Source organism: Muntiacus reevesi, chromosome 2 (genome assembly GCF_963930625.1).
Source record: "Muntiacus reevesi chromosome 2, mMunRee1.1, whole genome shotgun sequence".
Classification (NCBI taxonomy): Eukaryota; Metazoa; Chordata; class Mammalia; order Artiodactyla; family Cervidae; genus Muntiacus; species Muntiacus reevesi.
In genome coordinates this window covers 228,345,200-228,366,792 of record NC_089250.1, presented here as the reverse complement: position 1 = coordinate 228,366,792, position 21,593 = coordinate 228,345,200, and the positions used below count along the sequence as shown (strand labels likewise).

General features: G+C 38.8%; 1 protein-coding gene across 4 annotated transcripts in view; it reads left to right on the top strand.

Annotated features, from left to right (window-relative positions):
- Positions 1-10,087, top strand: part of MYLK3 (myosin light chain kinase 3) — a 55,958-nt gene extending 45,871 nt beyond the window's left edge. For 3 of the 4 annotated variants that reach the window (XM_065925260.1, XM_065925261.1, XM_065925259.1), the window contains exons 10-13: positions 3,531-3,659; positions 4,945-5,097; positions 6,010-6,142; positions 7,286-10,087. In XM_065925260.1, the coding sequence (XP_065781332.1) occupies positions 3,531-3,659; positions 4,945-5,097; positions 6,010-6,142; positions 7,286-7,345 (475 nt within the window). In that variant the 3' untranslated portion in view covers positions 7,346-10,087. Of the gene's footprint in view, positions 1-3,530; positions 3,660-4,944; positions 5,098-6,009; positions 6,143-7,285 lie in introns of those variants that run through there. The other variant, XR_010661668.1, reaches the window with a different exon arrangement.
- Positions 10,088-21,593: the final 11,506 nt, after the last annotated feature.

Genomic DNA, 21,593 nt, shown 5'->3' with positions numbered 1-21,593 from the left:
CAGACATGACTTAGCAACTAAACCACCACCACCACCACCATGAAGAGTACATCTTGTGAAATGACAGGATGGATGAATCACAAGCTGGAAGCAAGATTGCCAGGAGAAATATCAACAACCTCAGATAGGCAGACGATGTCCGAAATTGAAAAGGAACTAAAGAGCTTCTTGATGAGGGTGAAAGAGAAGAGTGAAAAAATCTGGCTTAAAACTCATAAAAAAAACTAAGATCATGGCATCTGGTCTCATCACTTCATGGCAAATAGAAAGGGAAAAAGTGGAAACAGTGACAGATTTTATTTTGGGCAGCTCCAAAATCACTGCAGATGGTGACTGCAGTCATTAAATTAAAAGACACTTACTCCTTGGAAAGAAAGTTATGACAAACCTATTCAGTGTATTAAAAAACAGAGAAATCATTCTGCCAATAAAGGTCCATATAGTCAAAGCTATGGTTTTTCCAGTAGTCATGTATGGATGTGAGAGTTAGACCATAAAGAAGTCTGAGCGCCGAAGAATTGATGCTTTCAAATTGTGGTGCTGGAGAAGGCTCTTGAGAGTCCCTTGAACGGCAAGATCAAACCAGTCAGTCCTAAAGGAAATCAACCCTGAATATGCATTACAAGGACTGATGCTGAAGCTGAAGCTACAATACTTTGGCCACCTGATGGCAAAAGTTGACTCATTAGAAAAGACCCTGATGCTGGGAAAGATTGAGGGCAGGAGGAGAAGGGGACAACAGAGGATAAAATAGTTGGGTTGCATCACCGACATAATTGACATGAGCTTGAACAAACTCTGGGAGATAGTGAAAGATAGAGAAGCCTGGGGTGCTGCAGTCCATGGGGTCACAAAGAGACTGACACAGCTTAGTAACTGAACAACAACAACAAATGAGTTTGGACAAATAATGTATGATGGCATGTATTCATCAACAGAGTATCTTCACTGCCCTTAAAACCCTCTGTGCTTCACCTATTTATCCTTCCTCCTCCCTAACCCTGACAATCACTGATCTTTTTATTGTCTCCATAGTTTTGCCTTTACCAGAATGTCATATATTTGGAATCATACAGTATGTAACCTTTTCAGACTGGCTTCTTTCATTTGGCAATATGCTTTTAAGGTTCCTCCATGTCTTTTGAGCGCTTCCTAGGTGGCACTAGTGGTAAAGAACTCACCTGCCAATGCAGGAGACGTGGGTTCAATCCCTGGTTGGGAAGATCCCCTGGGCATGGCAATCCACTCCAGTGTTCTTGCCTGGAGAATTCCATGGACAGAGGAGCCTGTTGGGCTACATTCCATAGGGTCGCAAAGAGTCAGACACAACTAAAGTGACCTAGCACGCTTACATGTCTTTTCATGGCTTGATGGTTCTTTGTTTCTTTTCTTTTTTTTTTTAGTGTTGAATACTATTCCATTGTCTGGATGTACCATACCTTATATTATCCACTCACCAACTGAAGGACACCTTTGTTGCTGCCCATTAAATTTTAGCTAGGGATTTTCTTCTCTTTCAAGAATGATTCTAAAAATCAACTTTTGCCATTCAGCAAAAATCAAACTTCTCCACGCAGCCATCAGTTATCTTCCTAGTCTCCCTTAAACTTCATGTCCAGAATACTTTTTCTAATCTTTTTTTTGTAATTTTATAAAATACATGTAACATAAAATTTACCATGTTAGCAATTATTAAGAATAGTTACAGTTGTTGTTCAGTCACTCAGATGTATCTGACTCTTTGTGACCCCATGGACTGCAGCACCCCAGGCTTCCCACACTCTCTCCCAGAGTTTGCTCAAACTCATGTCAATTATGTTGATGATGCAACCCAACATCTCATCCTCTCTTGCCCCCTTCTCCTCCTGCCCTCAGTCTTTACCAGCATCAGGATCTTTTTCAGTGAGTTAACTCTTTGCATCAGGTGGCCAAAGTATTGGAGTTTCAGTTTCAGCATCAATCCTTACAATGAATATTCAGGATTGATTTCCTTTATAATTGACTGGTTTGATCTCCTTGTTATCCAAGGGACTCTCAAGAGTCTTCTCCAATACCACAGTTCAAAAGCATCAATTCTTCAGCACTCAACCTTCTTTATGGTCCAGCTTTCACATCCATACATGACTACTGGAAAAGCCATAGCTTTGACTATACAGAACTTTGTCAACAAAGTGATGTCTTCTGCTTCTTAATATGTTGTCTAGGTTTGTCATAGCTTTTCTTCCAAGGAGCAAGCATCTTTAACTATGTTCATATTGTTGTGCAACTGACTTCCAGAGCTCTTTTACCTTGTAAAACTGAGCCTCTATACCCATTAAACAAATACCCCTCATTTTTCTCCTGCCTCCAGCACCTGGAAACCGTCATCCTACTTTCTGTCTCTGAATTGACTACTCTGGGAACCTCATATTAGTGGAATCATACAGTATTTGTCTTTTTGTGACTGGCTTATTTCACTTACTGTAATGTCTTTGAGGTTCATCCAAATTGCAGCGTGTGTTAGAATTTTCTTTTTAAGGCTGAATGATATTCTATTATATGCATATACCAAATTTTGTTTATCCATTAATCTGTTAATGGACACTTGGGTTGTTTTCACCTTTTGGCTAGTTTTGAATACTGCTGCCACGAACGTGGGTGTATAAATATGACTTCAAGACGCTGCTTTTAATTTTTTTGGATATATACCCAGAAGCAGGATTCCTGGATCTTATGATAGTTCTTAAGAAAGTTTTTTTTGAAGAACTGCCACACTGTTTTCCCTAGTAATTGCATCATTTTACATTTCCACTAATAAGGGTTCTAATTTCATCACATCCTAGCCAACACTTGCTATTTCCTATTTTTTTTCTGATGGTGTGGGTATTATTTCATGGTGGTTTTGATTTGTATTTCCCTGTGGTTTTGATTTGATGATCAGTGACGCTGAGCATTTTGCCTCTTTCTATAACTCATGCCATCTTCCCTTTAACCATGTTGCACAACAGAGCAGCGCTCCCCACACAGTTTATACCCAGTTTTTGCTCACTCATGTGAGTGAGTGAGTGAGTGAAAGCCACTCAGTCATGTCTGACTCTAGGGCACCATGGACTATAGTCCATGGAATTCTCCAGGCTAGAATCCTGGAGTGGGTAGCCTTTCCCTTCTCCAGGGGATCTTCCCAACCCAAGGATCAAACCCAGGTCCCCGCATTGCAGGCGGATTCTTTATCAGCTGAGCCACAAGGGAAGCCCTCATTCATGTGACTGTAGGCCAAATAAGATATATGGATCTTCCCTCCATTTCAGATTGCAAATACCTGGAGGAGGAAGACTGTGGTTTTCTTATTTTCCTCAGTAACAGGAAAGTCTGCATTTAGGGCCTGAGGGTGTGATGACTTCTCAGTGAACCACACATGGTGGGATGTGAGGTCTAGAAAACATGGCTGACACCAGGGTTGAGGAGTATTTAGCTCCCAACAAGAATTAGCCTGGCATCCCCAGCTTCTCTCAGAGCTCACTCCCATTGTGCTCTGCACCCCTCCTCCCCAGATACAAGCCTCGGGAGAAGCTGAAGGTGAACTTTGGCACTCCCGAGTTCCTGGCCCCAGAAGTCGTCAATTATGAGTTTGTCTCCTTCCCGACGGACATGTGGAGTGTGGGAGTCATCACCTACATGCTGTGAGTGCCCAGGGGCCTGGTTTCCCACTGGGGATGGAGGTCATTTGTCTTAGTTTGGGTATCCTTAGAAGCAGCAAAAACTTGAGTGCAAGGAGTTTACTGGGGAGATGTCCCCAAGAGAAACACCGAGGAGTGGGGAAGTGAAATGGGGAAGGAAGGGAACTAGCAAACTGTGTGTTGTGGAGTCAGTAACCACTGTGGGTAACTGGAGTTTATCCTGTGAGGAACATGGGACCCACTGTGGGACCCGCTGAGAGCTAGTTCAGCTGAGGGGGGGCGGAGTGGGAGTATTTATACACTCTAATCAGTTGTTGCTAGTGGGCTGGTCCCAGAGTTATTAATTCCCTGAAACCCCTGGGTTGATGAATCTGCTTCCGCTAGAGAGAGCGCCCTCTGGTGAGGAAATAGAGGTGCTGCGGTCCAAGTGGGGCTGGAGTGCACGGAAGTGGTGAGGAGAGCGGCCGACAGAGCAGGGCTCAGCTCATGCGTCTGCTAACCTTGTCCCTCTGCTCCCCGTTTTCTCTGGGCTGAGGAAGTGGAGGTAGGATGGGCTGAGAGGCGAGCCAACCACAGACTAAACATTCTCCTCTCTCTCCAATTCGCTCAGCCGTTTCCTCAGGGGCACAAAATCAAACTTTGCTCCCAGGCTTATTACGGTTTAACTGTTTCCTATACTTCATGCGTACGCTGCACCGGTGGGGGAGTATTGAGGCCCAAGGCCAGCCAGTGAGGTTGTCCTACCTCTTTGCCCTCCTCTAGATGAGCCTAGTAAAGCCAGTTTTCCTTTGGCCTCTGAGGTCTGGGTAGTCTCTGAGACATGCCAAGCTATTTTAAAATTCAGTCAAATGTACATGACAAATGGGCGTATTGGGTTGGGTCTCAATTTACTCAGGGTAAGAGGGAATGTTGGAGAAGGAAATGGCAACCCATTCCAGTATTCTTGCCTGGGAAATCCCATGGATGGAGGAACCTGGTGGGCTACAATCCATGGAGTCGCAAAGAGTTGGACGCAACTGAGCGACTAAACAACAACAAGAGGGAATGTAGTGAGCATGATAAGGGAGTTTTCCCAGCACCCTTCCTGCCATCAGTTTCCCAGTCCTCCCACTTCCTCTACTGGGTGCTGTGGATTTCTTCTGTGGAGAGGCAAACGGGGGTGCTTTTCTTTTGAACCTTCTTGATTCTGGTTAGTTCTACTTGACCTTGTAAGAGTCTTCTCTGTCTTGTCAATGTGTGTTGGCAGGCGTGGATCCCACATACTGACGGTCCTTTCTCTCCTCTGTAGACTCAGTGGTTTGTCCCCATTTCTAGGAGAAACAGATGCAGAGACCATGAATTTCATTGTGAACTGTAACTGGGATTTTGATGCTGATACCTTTGAAGGGCTGTCAGAGGAGGCCAAGGACTTTGTCTCTCGGTTGCTGGTCAAAGAGAAGAGGTACCCTTTATTGCTTATCACCCATGACCCGTTCTGAGGGTGACCATCCATCTGGATGCTGTGGAAATCAGGCTGTACTGGGCACGGCTGCTGAAGTGAATGGTCCTTTTGTCCTATAGACCAGTTCTGTCCAGGATTTTAATTCTTTGGGAAAAAAGGTAACAGGGAAAGAGACAAAGGAAATCAATTAAGAAACAAGTGACTAGAATCATAAAATCTAGACAGAGTTTTAGAAAGGACCATATTTACAAATTAGGCCTATTTCAAAGTTATCACTTTTGATAGGCAAAAAAGTTGAGATATGCAGTTGTTATTCCCCACAATAAAAGACATAAAAACATTATTTCTTAGAGATGAAGACCTACTTACTTTTTAGTAGCTTTATCAAGGTCATGGGTTGGACCACTGAGTTTTCCAATGCTCAGACATACGGGAATAACTGCAAGTGGTAAGGCCCAAGATCTGGGCTCTGAGGTAGCTCTCATTCCCTGGCCATGACTGTTTTGTTTCTTCCTGACTGAAAAGTTATGTGTGATGAAAAATATTTCTAATTCAGAAGAACAAGTTGACATTATTCTCTGTGAAGTTCTTTTACTTCTTGAGAGCAATTCCAGGCTCACCTGTCCCCCCTTCTTTTCTGCCTCAATTCCCCAGCTCTACTCTGGGAGATGGTAATTAATCACTGGGAAATACATCTTCCATAGAGGGCTGGGAACATTTTGCTGATGACATTCTTGCATTCTTAAGGATGAGAATTTTAGGTAGGAGGATGTTTTTTTTAAGTATGTGGCATGAATCTGCCCAAATGATTAATCTCTTCCACTGACTCAGCTTCCTACCAATTGAACAGATTTTGGACAGCCAGAAAAGGCAACTCCAGCTGAAAGTCTCACCTGCTGTTTGATTTCACAGTTGCAGAATGAGTGCCACACAGTGCCTGAAACATGAGTGGCTGAATAATTTGCCTGCTAAAGCTTCAAAATCGAAAGTTCATCTCAAATCCCAACTATTGCTGCAGAAATACATGGCTCAGAGGAAGTGGAAGGTATCTATTTTTCTTTTAGTAAACACAGTATTTGTCTTCTTTAAATGTCCTGTGAAAGAAATGTACTAAGTTTTTTACTTACATTTTGATTCTAAATAGATTATTTAGGGAGAAAAAAGCTTCATGTCAAAACCTATTACCTTGATTAAAAAAATGCCTCAGACCAAAAATGACTAGCATAAAACTAGCATTTAATTCATACTTATGTGAACACTTGAAATGACAGCGTGAAGTTTGAACATTTGTTCTCAGTGACCATTGCAGTGAAGTGATCAGAACTAACTGCCTGTAGTTTGAGGCTGATTCCTCCACATTTCAGAAAGAGGGCCTAGGAAAGCCCAGAAGTGAAAGTGTTAGCCACTCAGTTTTCTCCGACAATTTGTGACCCCATGGACTGTAGTGCACCAGGGTCCTCTGTCCATAGAATCCTCCAGGCAAGAATACTGGAGTGGGTAGCCATTCCCTTCTCCAGGGGATCTTCCCAACCCAGGTACTCAACTTGAGTCTCCTGCATTGCAGGCAGATTCTTTACCATTTGAGCCACCAGGGAAGCCCTGTTAGGCTTTAAAAGCTTTATAATGTTGTTTACAACAGAACTGTTTGGAACCATGGTTGTAAAATGTATCTTAAAAACAATTGTCCCCCAGAGAAGTGACTTTCCAATATTTTGATGTTGGCTTAGATCCTCAATAAAGTCAGCATACAAGTATATGTATACTCACACATGTGTGAGACAAAAATAGTGTGACTTTTACTCCACAGAGTATGATGAGCTCTGATATTTTCTACTCTATGATATTTCGTTTCATTAAAAATTTTCCATTCATGCTCCATGAATTTGATTTCATGACTCACTGGTGGGTTGTGCATTACAATGTAAAAAATACCATTCTAGAGTGCTCCATTTTTCACATGAGAACGGCAGGAGAACATGTTTTCTCACTTCAAACTTGCTCCAGACATGCCTCCGAAAGTCATGTGACTGTTTTACTAATAATTTTGCTAGAATCTTCTTTTCCCCTTTAGTTATCAATTTTAAACAAACTCAAGTGGCTAAACTTAAGCTAGTCCTTTTATTGTTTCTTCTTAAAGTAATTGGGCTAACAATATGCTTCCCTCCTTTTTTTCTCTCCCCTGCTTAAGAAACACTTCTACGTGGTGACTGCTGCCAACAGGTTAAGGAAATTTCCAACTTGTCCCTAATCCTCAACTCTGCTGCTCCCATGTGCCTCGAAATGACTGGGACTGGTGGTGAAATCATAACTGAAGATTCCTAATAATCTGGCTTTCTACTTATTTTGTTTCAAGAAGGTTATGACTGTTGCCTTCCTTGTGGATGAAAAGTGGCTGTAAGAAAGTACCTAAGAATTTTTTCTGCCTTGTAAGATCACTGAGTTGAAATGCTGTGGTTACTTTTCAAGTGTACCTACTTTTGGTGATAAGTATAGGAATGCTTTAAATAGTAGGTAGGAAAGCTCCTATTTTGCTAATGTCAACTTTAAAGTCAGCTTACTTTGATTAAAGAACCCAGTGGACTATCACACAGGGCATGTTAGTCAGTGTTACCTCCTCCAGTTCAAAGAATTCCTAGCATTTTGATTTGCTCAAAAGTGAGCTGACATTTTGTACTACATTTGTTGCTCTAGTGTGAAGCAATGTAGATTTAGGGCAGAGATCCTCAAGCTTGTTTTAGCTTGTACTCACTTTCAAGAATCAAAACATGCATACCTCTACCCTCTCCTAATTCTGCTGTGTCCTGACACTGGCAGTCTCCATCCTAGCCTGTCTTTCTCAGTTATGAATCTATGGTCTAGTAAGTCTGGGAACTGATATGTAGTATGTGAAAAGAGAATGCAATGGTGTTCAACTTTCTGAGAGAAACAGAAACGATGCACTGTGAGAAATCAAATGAAAACTGCTCTCCTCCTGCTTTGTGGGGATAGAACCATCACTTAACTAACTTCATGAAATGAGTAACAAGGAATGCTTTATTATTCAAAAGTAAATATTCCTTTTAATTTCCTCACTGCTAACTTGATTTTCATGGTATTCCCCATGACCTTCTTGGGTCAGCAGTTTTTACTTTTAGTTTTTAATTAGCCATGCAACAGTTTCACATTTTTTGTCCCATAATACTTTTATTTGCTTATTTATTTTTAAGTAGAGGACGTGGGTGTGGGGAGAGGGGCAGAAGATGGAGAGGTTAATCCTCCCGATGCATTTCTTTGGTTATAATGTTCCTCTGGAACACTAATGCCTGTTGGGAAGCTAAGATTTTCAATACCGGCACACCTCGGCCTGCTCCAAGCTGACTGGCTAGTGGATGAATATCAGAAGAGATGCCTGCTGGAAATCTCTCTTTCATGGGCCAGTAACAGTGACTTAGTAAAATGCTTTAAGGTGTTTTGAAAGCAGCCTTAGAAGAAGCTAGAGGATATCTATAGTTCTATAGATATAGTATGGTTATTCTTCCCCTCCACAGGACTTCACATTGGTGGGGAATGCTATGAATCTTCTCCCCAGAAAAATGGAGTCTCCCCAGTTAGTTATTCTAATCTAGAACACCACTGCCTAACAGAAATATATGAGTCAAATACATAATTTTAAAATGTGTGATAGATTCTCTTCAAAAAAATCTGGTAAAATTAATTGCAATAATTTATTTAGCATAATATATTAAACATTTCAATACATAATCATTATAAAAATTATTGATAAGCTATTTTATGTTCTTTTTTCATACTAAGTCTCCAAAATCTGGTGTGTATTTTATACTTAAAGCACATGTCAGTTCAGATTCTAGGTTTTTATCAGACATAATTTGTATTTAAATTTCATAAAATTTACTGTGGAAAAATATACTCACATACTCAAGTTATTCAAAGCATCTTAAATATTTTCTAGTATTTTTACATTTAATAAAAATTAGAAATTAAGAATTCAGTTTTACAGTTGCATTAACCACATTTTAAGTGCACTTAGCCACATATGGTTTGTGGCTTCTATATGACAGGACAGATTCAGGGAAAATCTGATAGTTATCAAATTCTAATTTTCCCTTGTATGCTATAATTCTCTACCTAAAGAAACAACTTTTCTCCAAAGTCTCTTTGAGGGATTTGTTTAGGCCAGACCCACACAAGTGAGAGTTACTACACAAGTTAGCCTCCCTTATTTGAAATGTGAGGGAGCTTTTATGAAGCTTTAATTTTCTGGATATATTATTAAAAATTTTCTGGATATTTTTAGTTCTCTGCTATGTACTTAACTAAAAAATTTTTTTTAGACTGACGCTTTGCTGGTATTAACTATTTCTAATTAAAAACTGCTGAGAGATCCAATATAAAATAAAATTTTTAAAAAAGAAAGAAAACTGCTTGGCAGAGGAAATCTGAAAGGTAGTCAGGACCCACATTTTATCTATCAGATTTAGTGGGGATGTGGGCAAAACAGGATTTTTCACTCTTGATGAATATGTATCCAATTCAAATAAAAGTCATGCCCACACTTTCACCCAGCGATTCCATTTCTAGAAATTTATCCCTCAGCAATATTTGAACAAGTGGGCAGAGGTGTATGCAAAATGACATTTACTGTAGCAAAATGGCCCAGTGAAAACAACCTACATGTGACTATCAGTATGAGTTTAAATTTTGCCACATACGTATAGGAGGTTGCCTTATAGCTGTTAAAGATAGATCTTGATGTACTGATTTTTATTATGAAAAATATTATGGAACATATATATGGTATTATCCTATTTGTGAAGACATGTTTATATATGTGTTAAATTTTTCTAGGTTATGCAAGAAACTTAACAGTGGAATGTGGAAATTGGGTGATGGGGAGAGAGGGAATTCTACTTTTCACGTTATTTCTGAATCATTTGAATTTTTTAAAAAATAAGCATGTATTGCTTTTATAATTAAAAATTAGCCACCTCTTGTCAAGTGTGGACCTGTCTTGACCCTGATTTGAGCAAATAAACAATAAAGATATTTCAGAGACATTTAGGGAAATTTAATTCTAAATTGTATATTTGATGATAGAATTTCTATTTGTATTAATATTGTGAGGTATGATAACAGTAATGTGTTTATAATGTGGATTAAATGACTTCAGGAAAAAGGGAGACATAGTGAAGCAAGTGTGACAAAATCTTAACTGTTGGGTTTGAGTAGTCAGTATGGGCTATCAGTGTATTTTCCTCTAGTAAAGGGATATATATTTGTTGTATATGTTTGAAACTTTAATGATAAAACATTTTTTAATCAGTTAAATAAGCCAAGAGGAGCTGTTAAAGAAATGAGCTTCCAAAAATCTTTACAACAGCACTGGAATATACGAACCCACTAAGTAGAAAGTTTCCATTGCTGGGGAATGAATGTGTTGAAAAATTATAAAGGAGTTCAGCTGTAGGAGAGCATTTGGACAAGACTATGTTAAGGCAATTCCCCTACCCCACAACTATTAGGTTGGTGCAAACATAATTGCTGTTTCAGATCATGAATTTTAAATCATTTTAACTAGGCTCAAACATACCTTTATTAATCAAAATAGGAACCATTACAAGTAGCACATTTTTGCCAACAAGAAATGTTTGTTTATTCCTGTAGCATAAAAGTCTATGCTTCGGGATTTGACAAACTCTTGGAAAGCATTTTCTGCCTCCTGATGGTTGTGGAAGTGTTTTCCCTGCAAAAAATTGTTGAGATGCTTGAAGTAGTGGAAGTTAGTTGGCAAGAGGCCAGGTAAATATGGCAGATGAGGCAAAACTTCATAGCCCAATTTGTTCAATTTTTTTTTTTAGTTAATTTATTTATTATTGAAGGATAATCACTTTACAGAATTTTGTTGTTTACTGTCAAACCTCAACATGAACCAGCCATAGGTATACATATATTCCCTCCGTTTTGAACCTCCCTCTCATCTCCCTGCCCATTCCATCCCTCTAGGGTGGTACAGAGCCCCTGTTTGAGTTTCCTGAGCCATACAGCAAATTCCCGTTGGCTATCTATTTTACATATGGTAATGTAAGTTTCCATGTTACTCTTTTCGTACATCTCACTCTCTCCTCCCTCTCCCCATGTCCATAAGTCTATTCTCTATGTCCATTTCTCCATTGTTGCCCTGTAAATAAATTCTTCAGTACCATTCTTCTAGATTCCATATATATGAGTTAGAATATATTTATCTTTCTGACTTACTTCACTCTGTATAATAGGTTCTAGGTTCATCCAGTTTATCAGAACTGACTCAAATGTGTTCCTTTTTATGGCTGAGTAATATTCCATTGTGTATATGTACCACAACTTTATCCATTCATCTGTTGATGGACATCTAGGTTGCTTCCATGTTCTACCTATTGTAAATAGTGCTGCAATGAACAATGGGGTACATGTGTCTTTTTCAATCTTGGTTTCCTCAGGATATATGCCTAGGAGTGGGATTGCTGGGTCATGTGGTGGTTTTATTCCTAGATTTTTAAGGAATCTCCATACCATCTTCCATAGTGACTGTATCAATTTACATTCCCACCAATAGTGCAAGAGCGCTCCCTTTTCTCCACACCCTCTCCAGCATTTATGTTTGTAGACATTTTGATGATGGCCATTCTACCAGTGTGAGGTGATAACTCATTGTGGTTTTGATTTGCATTCTCTGATAATGAGTGATGTTGAATATCTTTTCATGTGTTTGTTAGCCATCTGTATGTTTTTGGAGAAATGTCTGTTTAGGTCTTTTTCCCACTTTTTGATTGGCTGGTTTGTTTTTCTGACATTGAGTTGTATGAGCTGCTTGTATATTTTGGAAATTAATCCTTTGTCAGTTGTTTCATTTGCTATTATTTTCTCCAATTCTGAGGGTTGTCTTTTCATCTTGCTTATAGTTTCCTTTGCTGTGCAAAAGCTTTTAAGTTTAATCAGGTCCCACTTGTTTACTTTTGTTTTTATTTCCATTACTCTAGGAGGTGGGTCATAGAGGATCTTGCTTTGATTTATGTCATCCAGCATTCTGCCTATGTTTTCCTCTAAGAGTTTCACAGTTTCTGGTCTTACATTTAGGTCTTTAATTCATTTTGAGTTTATCTTTGTGTATGGTGTTAGGAAGTGTTCTAATTTCATTCTTTTACATGTAGCTGTCCAGTTTTCCCAGCATCATTTATGAAGAGGCTGTCTTTGCCCCATTGTATATTCTTGCCTCCTTCATCAAAAATAAGGTACTCATACATGCATGGGTTTATTCCTAGGCTTTCTATCTTGTTCTATTGGTCTATATTTTTGTTTCTGTGCCAGTACCAGACTGTGTTGATGATGGTAGCTTTGTAGTATAATCTGAAGTCAGGAAGGTGTATTCCTCCAGCTCCATTCTTCTTTCCCAAGACTCTTTTGCTACTTGGGGTCTTTTTGCGTTTCCATATAAATTGTGAAATTTTTTGTTCTAGTTCTGTGAAAAATGCCTTTGGTAATTTGATAGGGATAGCATTGAATCTGTAGATTGCATTTGGTAGTATAGTCATTTTCACAATATTGATTCTTCCTACCCATGAACATGGACTATCTCTCCATCTGTTTATGTCATCTTTGATTTCTTTCATTAGTGTCTTATAATTTTCTGTGTACAGTTCTTTCATCTCCTTAGGTAAGTTTATTCCTAGATATTTAATTCTTTTTGTTGCAATGATGAATGGGATTGATTCCTTAATTTCTCTTTCTGATTTTTCATTGTCAGTATATAGAAATGCAAGTGATTTCTGTGTATTGATTTTGTATCCTGCAACTTTGCTAAATTCACTGATTAGCTCTAGTAATTTTCTGATACAATCTTTAGGGTTTTCTATGTACAGTATCATGTCATTTGCAAACAGTGAGGGCTTTACTTCTTCTTTTCCAATCTGGATTCCTCTTATTTCTTTTTCTTCTCTGATTGCTGTAGCTAGGACTTCCAGAACTATAGTGGTGAAAGTGGTTGAATAATACTGATGAAAGTGAACATCCTTGTCTTGTTCCTGATCTTAGGGGGAATGCTTTAAGTTTTTCACCATTGAGAATAATGTTTGCTGTAGGCTTATCATATATGGCCTTTACTATGTTGAAGTAGGTTCCTCCTATGCCCTTTTTTTCTGAAGAGTTTTAATCATAAATGGGTGCTGGGAATTTTGTCAAAGGCTTTTTCTGCATTTATTATCATATGATTTTTATCTTTCAATTTGTTAATATGGTGTATCACATTGATTGATTTATATATATTGAAGAATCCTTGCATTCCTGGAATAAACCCAGCTTGATCATGGTGTATGAACTTTTAGATGTGTTGCTGAATTCTGTTTGCTAAAATTTTGTTGAGGATTTTTGCATCTATGTTCATCAGTGATATTGGCCTGTAGTTTTCTTTTTTTGTGTTGTATTTGTCTGGTTTTGGTATCAGGGTGATGATGGCCTTGTAGAATGAGTTTGGAAGTGTCCTTCCTCTGCAACTTTTTGAAAGTTTTAGAAGGATAGGCATTAGCTCTTGTCTAAATGTTTGATAGAATTCTCCTGTGGAATTATCTGGTCCTGGGCTTTTGTTTTTTGGGAGACTTTGGATCACAGCTTCAATTTTAGTGCTTGTAATTGGGTTGTTCATAATTTCTATTTCTTCCTGGTTCAGTCTTGGAAGATTGAACTTTTCTAAGAATCTGTCTATTTCTTCCAGGTTATCTATTTCATTGCCATATAGTTGTTCATAATAGTCTCTTACAATCCTTTGTATTTCTTCATTGTCTATTGTAACCTCTCCTTTTTCATTTCTAATTTTGTTGATTTGATTCTTCTCTTTTTTTTCTTGATAAGTCTGGCTAAAAGTTTGTCAATTTTGTTTATTTTCTCAAAGAATCAGCTTTTAGTTTTATTAATCTTTAGTATTGTTACTTTCATTTCTTTTTCATTTATTTCTGCTTGAATCTTTATGATTTCTTCCCCTCTACTAATTTTGGGGGGTTTTTGTTCTTCTTTTTCCAGTTGTTTTAGGTGTAAAGTTAGGGTGTCTATTCGATGTTTTTCATGTTTCTTGAGGTAGGATTGTATTGCTGTAAAATTCCCTCTTAGAACTGCTTTTGCTGCATCCCATAGGTTTTGAGTTGTGTTTTCATTGTCATTTGTTTCTAGAATTTTTTTGATTTCCCTTTCGATTTCTTCAACAACTTGTTGGTTATTTAAAAATGTGTTGTTTAATCTCCAGGTATTTGTGTTTATTACAGTTTTTTCCTTGTAATTGATGTCTAGTCTCATAGCATTGTGGTCAAAGAAGATGCTTGATACGATTTCAATTTTCTTAAATTTACTGAGGTTTGATTTGTGACCCAAGATGTGGTCTATCCTGGAGAATGTTCCATGTGCACTTGAGAAGAAGGTGTATTCTGCATTTGGATGGAATGTCCTGAAGATATCAATGCGTTCCAGCTCATCTAATGTATCATTTAAGACGTGTGTTTCCTTATTAATTTTCTGTTTTTATGATCTTCCCATTGGTGTGAGTGGGGTGTTAAAGTCTTCTACTCTTACTGTGTTACTGTCAGTTTCTCATTTTATGTCTGTTGGTGTCTGTCTTATATTTTGAGGTGCTTCTATGGTGGGTGCATAGATATTTACAATTGTTATGACTTCTTCTTGGATTGATCCCTTGATCATTATATAGTGTCCTTCCTTATCCCTTGTAATCTTTATTTTAAGGTCTATTTTGTCTGATATGAGGATTGCTCCTCCAGCTTTCTTTTGCTTCCCATTTGCATGAAATATATTTTTCCATCCTCTCACTTTCAGTCTATACGTGTCTTTAGGTCTGAAGTGGGTTTCTTGTAGACAGCATATATAAATGGGTCTTGTTTTTGTATCCATTCAGCCAATCTATGTCTTTTGGCTGAGCATTTAATCCATTTACATTTAAAGTAATTATTGATATATATGTTCCTATTGCCATTTTCTTAATTGCTTGGGGTTGCTTTTGTAGATCTTTTTTCTTCTCTTGTATTTCTTGACTATATAAGTCCCTTTAACATTTGTTCTAAAGCTGGTTTGGTTTGAATTCTCTTAACTTTTGCTTGTCTGAAGAGCTTTTTATTTCTCCATAAATTTTGAATGAGATCCTTGCCAGGTACAGTAATCTTGGTTGTAGATTTTTCCCTTTCAGTATTTTAAATATATCCTGCCATTCCCTTCTGGCCTGCAGAGTTTCTGCTGAAAGATCAACTGTTAAGCATATAGAGTTTCCCTTGTATGTTACTTGTTGCTTCTCCCTTGATGCTTTTAATATTCTTTTTGTGTGTTTAGTCTTTGTTTGATTAGTATGTGTCTTGGCGTTTTCTCCATGGGTTTATCCTGTATGGGACTCTCTGTGCCTCTTGGACTTGATTGACTATCTTCTTTTCCATGTTGGGGAAATTTTCTACTATAATCTCTTCAAAAATTTTCTCATACCCTTTCTTTTTCTCTTCTTCTGGGACCCCTGTAATTCAAATGTTGGTGCGTTTGATATTGTTCCAGAGGTCTCTGAGGCTATCCTTAGTTTTTTTCTTTCTTTTATTTTATTCTGCCCTTCAGAAGTTATTTCCACCATTTTATCTTCCAGCTCACTGATTCATTCTTCTGCTTCAGATATTCTGCTATTGACTCCTTCTAGAGTATTTTTAATTTCAGTAATTGTGTTGCTTGTCTCTGTATGTTTATTCTTTAATTCTTCCAGGTCTTTGTTCATTGATTCTTGCATTTTCTCCATTTTGTTTTCAAGGTTTTTGATCATCTTTATTATTTACTATTATTATTCTGAATTCTTTTTCAGGTAGTTTGCCTATTTTCCTCTTCATTTATTTGGACTTCTATGTTAATAGTTTGTTCCTTTATTTGTTTAGTATTTCTCTGCCTTTTCTTAATTTTTTTTTAACTTACTGTGTTTGAGGTCTCCTTTTCCCAGGCTTCAAGAAAAGCTGAATTCTTTCCTTGAAGAAGGTTGAGTTCTTTCTTCCTTTTGGTTTCTGCCCTCCTAAGATTGGTCCAGTGGTTTGTGGAAGCCTGGCAGGCCACAGTCTACAGTGTTGCAAAGAGTTGGACATGACCAAAGCGACCCTGTGCACATAGACATGAGACTTTTTTTGCCTTTGGCAGTTCTGCCCCAGTGAGAGTTGAGCGAGACTTTTTTTGCCTTTGGCAGTTCTGCCCCAGTGAGAGTTGAGCATGAAACTGGTGCAGCTGCTTGGCTTGCAGAAACCCTCGTGGCGCCAAGTGTGCAGGCACATGGACTGCCTCCATCATAGGAATTATGATCCTATCAGAGTCTTTTTCCAAGTCTCTTGTAGCTGGCAATCAGAAGACCTCTTTGCCAGTCTTTTTTCATAGCTCCACCCGTTCAGGCACTTAGAAGGCTCCCTTGCCTGGGTCCTTCTTTGTTGTTCAGCATGTCAGGCACATAGAGGGGTCCCCCTGGCTGGGGCCCTACTCAGTGCATCAGGCGTTTGATGGGCCAGCCTCCCTATTGTTCAGCTACTGATGCTGGAATGTGGGGGGAGAGAGCCTATGGTGGTGGTTCCACCCCCTACACGTGACTCAGCAGTATCACCTTGCTTCCATGACTGCCTGGCTTTCCTCCACTGGCATTTCCCACCAAGATCTCCTCCCTCACATCCCTTCAATCCATCTCTCCAGTCAACAGCAGCCCTTGCCCTGGGATTGCTCCACAATCCATAAACTTCAGCTCCCAGTCACTGCACCTTCCAGGGGACTAGCGTTTCTGTCCAGGGTATGTATGGCTGTGGCGAGGACTGTCTGATTCTCATTCCATTTAGGCGGCCACAGAGCAGCTGCTTCACTCTCAGCCCTAAATGTTTCTCCTCTGACTCAGACAATTGCCCCAATGTGGGGATCGGACCCCTGCTTTAATTCCCCCACCTGCTGAGGGCAGGTCCAGTCCTACTAACACTCCTGTTTTTCCCCCTTGTTTCATCGTCCTACCGAGTTTTGCGTGGTTCTATATATTTTTTTCCACTAGTCAGGTACTCCTGTCCATTCTGAGCTGGTGGTCTGCATGCACTTCTGTGTATGAAGGTGTATTCCTGATGTATCCATGGAGAGAGATGTACTCCATGTCCACCTACTCCTTCACCATCTTGTTCTCAGTCTTGTTCAATTTTTGAAGTGTTGGTTGTGTGATGTGTGGTGGGGCATTGCTGTGGAGAAGAATTGAGTCCTTTCTGTTGACCAATGTTGGCTGCAGGCGTTGCTGTTTTTGGTGCATCTCATCGATCTGCTTCTCAGATATAATGGTTTCACCGGGATTCAAAAAGCTGTAGTGGATCAGACTGGCAGCAGACCACCAGTGACCATGAGCATTTTTTGGTGCAAGTTTGGCTTTGGAAAGTGCTTTGGAGCTTCTTCTTGGTCCAACCACTGAGCTGATCGTGTCACTGGATGTCATATAAAATCCACTTCTCATGGCATGCCACAATCCAATTGAGAAATGGTTCATTGTTGTTGCACAGAATAAGAGAAAATGACAGTTCAAAATGATGATTTTTTTTTAATTTGTGGTTAGCTCGTGAGGCACCCACTTATTGAGCTTTTTCACCTTTCCAATTTGCTTCAAATGCTGAATGACCATAGAATGGTTGATGTTGAATTCTTCAGCAACTTCTTGTGTAGTTGCAAGAGGATTAGCTTTGATGATGCTCTCAATTGGTGATTGTCAACTTCCAATGGCCAGCCACTATGCTCTTCATCTTCAAGGCTCTCGTGTCCTTTGCAAAATTTCTTGAACCATCACTGCACTGTATGTTTCTTAGCAGTTCCTGGGCCAAATGTGTTGTTGATGTTGCAAGTTATCTCCACCGTGTTAAAACCCATTTTGAACTCAGATAAGAAAATTGCTCAAATTTGCCTTTTGTCTAACATCATTTCCATAATTGAAAAATAAACATAAAATACACAGCAAGTAATGTCATTAGAGAATTGGACTGTGAAGAAAGCTAAGCACCAAAAAATTGATGCTTTTGAACTGGTGTTGGCAAAGACTCTTGAGAGTCCCTTGGACTGCAGGAGATCCAACCAGTCCATCCTAAACAAGATAAGTCCTGGGTGTTCATTGGAAGGACTGACGCTGAAGCTGAAGCTCCAATACTTTGGCCACCTCATGCGAAGAGTTGACTCATTGGAAAAGACCCTGATTCTGGGAGAGATTGGGGGCAGGAGGAGAAGGGGACGACAGAGGATGAGATGACTGGATGGCATCACCGACTCGATGGACATGAGTTTGAGTAAACTCCGGGAGTTGGTGATGGACAGGGAGGCCTGGCATGCTGCGATTCATGGGGTTGCAGAGAGTCAGATACGACGGAGCGACAGAACTGACTGACTGACTGAATATCATTAGCAAAATAATAAATAAATAAAGTGAGAAATGTGCATTAAAATAATGTGTAACATAACCACATTTATTTAAGAATGTATTCCAATATCAAACAGCAAATTTCAACCATCACAAAAACCGCAATTACTTTTGCACCAACCTAATAGTAGAAAGGTGATTCATTTTGATGCATGGCAGAAACCAACACAAAATTGTAAAGCAATTATCCTACAATTAAAAATAAATTTAAAAAAAAGAAAACAAAAGAAATTACCAAGAACTTATTCTTGGTTTGATTATCTTATTCTATCAGATAATCAAAATAATTACCATCGCTTGCTTTTAAGGCATAAGAAAGGTCACAAATAGTACTAAGATTTATTCTCATGAAATTAACAGCAAAAAGGCAACCTTAGGAATGGGGGAAAATATTTGCAATCATTTTTTTAAATAGAGGCTTAATATTTACACTATATAAAGAACAACTCAACGACAACAAAAATCCGTATTAAAAAATAGGCAAGGATTTCAACAGACATTTTCCTAAGTGGCCCATAAGCTCATGAAAAAGTGCTCAATAATCATCAGGGGAGTGCAAATCAAAACCACAGTGAGATACCACCTCATAACAATTTAGGATGGCTACTGACCAACAAAGAAAAAAAAGCAGAAAATCATAGTATCGGCAAGGATGTGGAGAAATTGGAACTGTTGTACACTGTTGGTGGGAATGTAATATGATGCAGTTGCTGTGGAAAACAGTATGGTGGTTCCTCAAAAATTTTTAAATAGAATCATCATATGACCTAGCAATGTCACTTCTGGGTAAATGCCCAAAAGAATAGAAAACAGGGTCTAAGCAACCTACATGTTCATTGACAGATAAATGGATAAACAAAGTGTATAGGTATATCCACACAATGGTAAATTATTCAGCCTCAAAAAGGAAAGAAATTCTGACATATGCCACAATATGGATGAACCTTAAGGACATTATGCTAAGTGAAAAAAAAAACACACAAAAAATACTGTATAATTCTACTTAGGTGAAGTTTTCTACCTAGTCAAATTCAGAGGTAGAATGGTGTTTGTGTGAGGCTGGGGGAGGGAGGAATAGGAGTTGTTAATGGGTTTCATGGGTAGAATCAGCTTTATGGGGTGAAGAGTTCTGGAGATCACATAATATGGATGTACTAAACACTACTGGTTTTTTTTTTTGTTTAGTCACTAAATTGCATCTGACTCTTGTGTGACCCCATGGACGGCAGCCCAACATGCTCCTCTGTCCATGGGATTTCCTAGGCAAGAATACTGGAAGGAGTTGCCATTTCCTTCTCCAGGGGATCTTCCCCACCCAGGGATCGAACCTGTGTCACCTGCATTGGCAGGCAGATCCTTTACTACTGAGCCACCGGGGAAGTACTACAGCATTGCTGACTATATTGACTTAACTGTTAAGATAGTAAACTATATATGTATTTTACCACAATTAATTTTTTTAAATGAGTGTGCTTTAATTTTGATGCAAAGCTAGAATCTAAATCTTGGCACCAAAACCGGATTATATACCTTTTTAAATGAGGAAAAGACGCACCCATTTTAGATCAAAGTAATAACAGAGGTACTATTTAGTGAATGCCTTGTAAGTATCACACACTTTACAAACATTACCTTCAAGTCTCACAAGGTAGATAATATATCTATTTTTTAAACAAGGAAACTGAAGCTCAGTAAGGTTGTGAAATTTCCTTAGGCTATCAGTGGCAGAGCCAGAATTTAAACGTAACTGCATGTGGTTCCAAAGCTCACATTCATTCCCATCTACCACAGGACTGTGGGATATTGTACCTGTTTTCGGATCATTTGATTATGGCATTTAACCATAATAGCTTGCTAAGTGTCTAGAATTAAAAGGGGCTGGGAAAGAAAATCACTCCTTTAACTACTTCTGTTCTATGTATCAGATATTATACCTTATTTATAGCAAATAGAAAACAACAACTAAACGGCATTCCACTCCAGTATTCTTGCCTGGAAAATCCCATGGACAAGAGCAGCCTGGCAGACTACAGTCCATGGGGTTGCAAGAGTCGGACACGACTTAGCGACTAAACCACCACCACCACCATCATTATTGATACCACCCTAAATAGGTTTAAACAATTTAGATGCAATCACTTTATTGCATTCTTCATGAAAATATTTACTTAGATCATGTGTTCTTAATTTTAGTTAAAATCATGTCTGGCATGATGCCTTATAGAACCGCTAGCAACTTATCTTCCCAGTCTTTTTCCATAGTTTTAAAATAAGTAGTATTTAGTAAGGTTATATTTTTCAGTATGTAGATAGCAAAGAAAATAAACCTTGGTCTCTCTTTTTTAAAGTATAATTGACTTACAATATTATATAAGTTTCAGATGTACAATATAGTGACTTGATATTTCTATACATTATGAAATGATCACCAGTCTAGTTACCATCTGTCATCATACAGTGATTACATTATCGACCATACTCCCTATGCTGTACATTATATCCCCATGACTTATTTATAACACATAATTTGTACCTTTTAATCTCCCTCATATATTTCACCCGTCCCCTTGACCCTCCTCCCCTCTGGCAACCGCCGCTTTGTTCTCTGTATCTGAGCCTGTTTCTGTTTGTTTTTAGATTCCACATGTGAGACCATATGGTAATTTTCTTTCTCTGACTTACTTCACTTAACACTCTAGGTCCATCCATGTTGTCACACCTTGGTTTATTTCTTAATTTTTTAATATGATGCTAATATATATTTATGTGAGACCTCTATAAGTGTTTCTTTCTGTATTTTAATACTTACTAAATACTTATACCAGGAGCCGCACTAAATACTTTACATGTATTGGCTCAGATACTCCTCCAATTATTCTATGAGGTAGACATCTCTTTTATTCCTACTTATAGATGAAATGAAGGATGTGTGTTAGTCACTTAGCTGTGTCCAGCTCTTTGTGACCCCATGGACTGTAGCCCACCAGGCTCCTCTGTCCGTGGAATTCTCCAGGCAAGGATTACCATTTCATTCTCCAGG